The following is a 4,772-nucleotide window of genomic DNA, read 5'->3' on the forward strand; positions in this document are numbered from 1 at the left end:
GGAGTTACAATCCAGAAGCAGAGAGAAGGCCTAGGAAGATGTGCATGGCACCCACCCTGGCCCACATCATGAGTGAGAATTCCCGAACCAGTAAGAGCATTGGGTGACAGGGGTTGGTTTGAGTACCAAGAGGAAAGGGATGGACAAGGTCCTTTCTAGTCCAATACGTTGATTCTATGATCACCTCCAAATGACCCAGTTCCTGGAGTCTGTTTGTGTAGGCCCTAATTTACTTTTTTTTTTCCTCTTCAAATCCCAGCCTATTGAACCTTTAGACACTGAACCTATGCTCTTTGTCCCAGGTATGAAGAGGAGGTGGCACTGAGGGCCACTGCTGAGAATGAATTTGTAGTCCTAAAGAAGGTGAGTGACCCCAGAATGCTCTTCCCACAACTCAGAACCAAGGGCAGAGGCAGAAGGGAGCTTTCTGTAATTCAGAGGCTGAGCGACACCCCTAGAATCACATAGCCCAACCTCTCCTCTATTCTTTTCCCCAAATGCCCTAATGCTCCCTGGGTGGCCCTGGACACCAGGGCACTCGCCTGTTTCAGGCAGGGCAATCTCCTCTATCTGTGGTAACTCCCACCTGGCCAGTGGCTCCCCACCTCCTTCTGCCCTGTGCCTGGCAGAGAGTAGGCACTCAATCAACATTTGTGAATGAAAAAGCACACTAAGGCTAGAGTAAATCCTCAGACCAGCCACAGTTGGGAAAGGTGTAAACAGTGCTGCTGTGCCTCCCCTCTTAGACTTGACTCAGCACAAGTGCCATTGTGGAGACTCTCACCAGGTCCTTCCAACCACCTACATATGAGGAAGGCCAGGGTCACTGTGAGGAAACTGAGGCACAGAAGTCCTGGGTCTTGCCTTGAGTCACACTGGCTTAAAAGAGGCAGAATTGATCCCTGAGACCTCTTCTTTGACAAGAGATCTATATTTCTTTCCACGAGATTCCAGAGCAGAGATAGGTAGGGCATCGGTAGAATTGACCCATTTTACACTAGATCCTAAGTTTTAGTGATGGTACAAGATGTGGATCCTGGAGGCATCATCCTAGTGGGTACCAGAGGAAGTGCCTGGAAACCTCAGGGTCTCCCTCCCTTACCCAAACCTGCTCCTGACCCCTCTACCTGCATAAAGGACGTCACCAAGGCCATGATACCAGGCACTGGGCTGAGCAGCTGAGGAGGGCCTGCAGGGAGGGTGCCCTCCCTGGTGGGAAGAGCTCTGTGTGGTCTTCCCAGTGAGACTCCTGTGCCACTCGCTGCCCTTTAGGACGTGGACTGCACCTACCTGCGCAAATCAGACCTGGAGGCCAATGCGGAGGCCCTGACCCAGGAGATTGACTTCCTGCGGCGACTGTATGAGGAGGTGAGAGGGAACGCAGAACAGCAGAGCAGCAGGGCTCCTCTCAGCCGTGGACTCTGGGTCTGAGGTGCAGTTAGAGGCCTCAGGTTGAGGGGGCATCTTGGAGACTGGGCCTTCAGACAGTGAGTCTTGGAGGAAGCAGAGGAAGGGAACAGGGAAGGACCATGAGGGGGACACCACGAGCGCAGGTCTCTGGTCAAAGAAGCTCTTCCCACTCCCCTACCCCACAGGAGATCCGTGTCCTCCACGCCCACATCTCAGACACCTCAGTCGTCGTCAAGATGGACAACAGCCGGGACCTGAACATGGACTGCGTCATTGCCGAGATCAAGGCTCAGTATGACGACATCGCCAGCCGCAGCCGGGCCGAGGCCGAGTCCTGGTACCGCAGCAAGGTGAGTGCCCAGTGCCCCCTTCCCAGCACCCTAGCAGGAGGGATGCTAAAAGGGCAAGGGAAGGGCAGGCAGCTTGGGTGGCCAATGTGCAAGCTGTGGAGCTCAGTGGAATGACATATCCGTGTCTCAGGAGCATCTCTGCTTCCCCCCAGTGCGAGGAGATGAAGGCCACAGTGATCCGTCACGGGGAGACCCTGCGCCGCACCAAGGAGGAGATCAATGAGCTGACCCGCATGATCCAGAGGCTGACCGCCGAGGTTGAGAACGCCAAGTGCCAGGTACAGGAGCCTGGCCTACCCCTCAGGGTAGCAAGAGAAGGAGTTAAGCCCACAGCAGGGCCACTCAGGGTTGACACCTTGCCAAAGTGTGGGAAAAGGAGCAAACAGCACACATTAGATGAGTCTCTTCCATGGAAAATGCTCTCCATTCCACTGAATGGAGATGAGAAGGGACAGTATCGGGGTGGGGGGAGCAGTATGAAGGGGAATGGAATGACCAGGATTCTCTTGGTCTTAGGGACATAAAGGGGCAGAAGAAATAGCACTGGTCTGAGGGGCAGGTAACTGGGGCTCTCAAACCAGCCCTGCCTCTAATTACCACATGATTTGGGGTAAACCATTTCACCTCTGTGGCCCATTGGTCTAGGTCAGCGATCACACACTCAGATGTCCCAGAGGTTAGTAAATGCGAGGATTAGGCTGTGCTGAAAGCACTGGAGTGTGGTAAACTAAAAAGCACAAAGGATAGAGCTAATCAGATCCAACTGAGGCAGGCCTCATGGAAATGCAGGGCCAGAGGGCCCAGAGCCTTAGATATTTTTTCAAGAGAAGCCAGGAATTTGGATTTTTGTGTTAAATTTCTAAAATTAAAGACACTGTGCCAACCTTCCTGGCAGCATTAATTTGCAACCCAAATGGGTGAGGCCCCTTCTTCCTCTGACAGTCAATGGTCATTGGATGCCTGGCCTCTGACCCCAAATCCAGAACAGGAGCCTTAGTAAACCCCCCACCCTCACCCCACCCCGTGCCTCCCAGAACACCAAGCTGGAGGTCGCCGTGAAGCAGTCGGAGGAGCAGGGCGAGACAGCCATCAGTGATGCCCGCTGCAAGCTGGCCGAGCTGGAGGCCGCCCTGCAGAAGGCCAAGCAGGACATGGCCTGCCTGCTCAAGGAGTACCAGGAGGTGATGAACTCCAAGCTGGGCCTGGACATCGAGATCGCCACCTACAGGCGCCTGCTGGAGGGCGAGGAGCAGAGGTGAGGCTCACACCTGTGGGAAGGATGCCTCTTCAATCTCCCCAAACTGTGCTTAGAGCCAGGAACATGTTTGCTGTTGCTTTCATCGAATTTGCATCAAGATTACTTGAGAAGGGAATTTGCAAGCTTTGCTCTCCCCAATTAGTTTTTGTCTCTTTGCTCTCCCCACAGGTTGTGTGAAGGGATTGGCGCTATAAATGTCTGTAAGTAATCTATACTGTGGGTTCCAATATAAGGACTCGGGGTTCCTGTAGGGCAGACTTTTTCTTAAAGGACCACATAGTAAATATTTTAGATGGAGGGCCATGCAGTTTCTGTCTCAACTACTCAAATCTGTCATTATAATGTGAAAGTAACCACAGCCATAAGCAATACTTAATAAATAGGTCTGGCTGGGTTCCAATAAAACTTTATTTACAAATATACAACCGCAATTTGAAGACCCTGGAAGGAAGGAGAGGAATGCGGCAGTGAATGATTGAGATCACTTTAGTAGCTATTTCTGCTGATAGAGGGGCCTGGGCTAACAGTTTATCAAGGATCCATCCTTGAGGTTAGACTGCAGGAGTGCCCAGGTGTGAGGCAGAAGCCAGGGATAAGAATGAGGGGCGGGGGGCGGGGCGGGAGGGAGCCTCTGAACAAGAGAAGTGGGCTCTGGTCAGCAAGCAGGACCGCTGGCCACCATCTGGCACAGGGACTAAGCCCTGTCCTCCACCCGCAGGTGTCAGCAGCTCCCGGGGTGGCGTTGTCTGCGGGGACCTCTGCGTATCCGGCTCCAGGCCCGTAACCGGCAGCGCCTGCAGCGCCCCCTGCAGCGGGAACCTAGCAGTGAACACTGGAATGTGCGCGCCCTGCGGGCAGAGCTGTGGCAGTGGCCGCCTGGTGCGGTTTGCCTAGTGCCTCAGTCTTTGTACACACACGCCTCTGCAAACGAACCGAACCGGCCCAACTCCAGCCGCCGGCCCCAGCCCCAGCCCGGCGCTCTGGCAGAGCCTGGACTTGAGCTGGAAGGGCTTCGGGAAGCATCCCTGCCCTGTCCACACTGCTGCCTTAATTTCTCGCACCTCCTACCCCCCACTGCTTGTCTCTTCATTTTTTCCAGGGAGGTCAGCTCTCCGTGCTGGTGTGTCTTGGTAATTCTCCCCAAAAAGTCTGAATGACTGGTTTTCTCAAAACCCTGGGCAAAGGTCCAGTCCTGACTGGCTGCCCTGGGAACTGGGACTCCTGTGGCTTCTAAGGGGTGGGTTGGCCCTGGGGCGGGTCTGGTGTGAAAGTGCTGCTGGTGCTGTGCCTCCCCTGCCCTCTAAACCTGTGCACAATGGCTGAGGTGCATCTCCCAGGGAACAGCTTTCTTCGGCTGCCTGGGCTCTCGCTCCCTTTCCCTCATGCTTGGTCTCCATGTTTCCAATAAAGCTCAGGGGTCATAAGTAATGGCTGGAGACTCCCTGTGATCTGTGCTTCCACATGTGGGCTTCCCACCCGGTTTTCACCCCCAATGGAGGCAACAGGGAAGTTGTTCTCAGCCAGAGAGGCAGGGCGGGCTGTCTCTGGGGCACTCTACCCAGGGTGCCACACTCCTACATCCTGAAGGGTGCAGGGGCATCGGCTGGCAGCCCCCAAACCCAGGCACACAGAGGAGCTGGAAGAGAAGTGAGAAGGGCAACAGGGAGGAGCTTTAGCAAGGATGGGGTGCTGGCTCCCATGACACCTTGCGTGGGACCCCATGCTGCTGAGACACCCATGATCCACTCCCTCCA

General features: G+C 54.7%; 1 protein-coding gene across 1 annotated transcript in view; it reads left to right on the forward strand.

Annotated features, from left to right (window-relative positions):
* Window positions 1–4,772, forward strand: part of LOC102763173 (keratin, type II cuticular Hb1) — a 7,380-nt gene extending 2,608 nt beyond the window's left edge. The window contains exons 3-9 of the mRNA XM_006757050.2: window positions 303–363; window positions 1,273–1,368; window positions 1,596–1,760; window positions 1,913–2,038; window positions 2,795–3,015; window positions 3,187–3,218; window positions 3,737–4,772. Coding sequence (XP_006757113.1) covers window positions 303–363; window positions 1,273–1,368; window positions 1,596–1,760; window positions 1,913–2,038; window positions 2,795–3,015; window positions 3,187–3,218; window positions 3,737–3,912 — 877 coding nt within the window. The 3' untranslated portion in view covers window positions 3,913–4,772. The remainder of the gene's footprint in view (window positions 1–302; window positions 364–1,272; window positions 1,369–1,595; window positions 1,761–1,912; window positions 2,039–2,794; window positions 3,016–3,186; window positions 3,219–3,736) is intronic.

This window comes from Myotis davidii, unplaced genomic scaffold, assembly GCF_000327345.1.
Source record: "Myotis davidii unplaced genomic scaffold, ASM32734v1 scaffold233, whole genome shotgun sequence".
In the NCBI taxonomy this organism is placed as follows: domain Eukaryota; kingdom Metazoa; phylum Chordata; class Mammalia; order Chiroptera; family Vespertilionidae; genus Myotis; species Myotis davidii.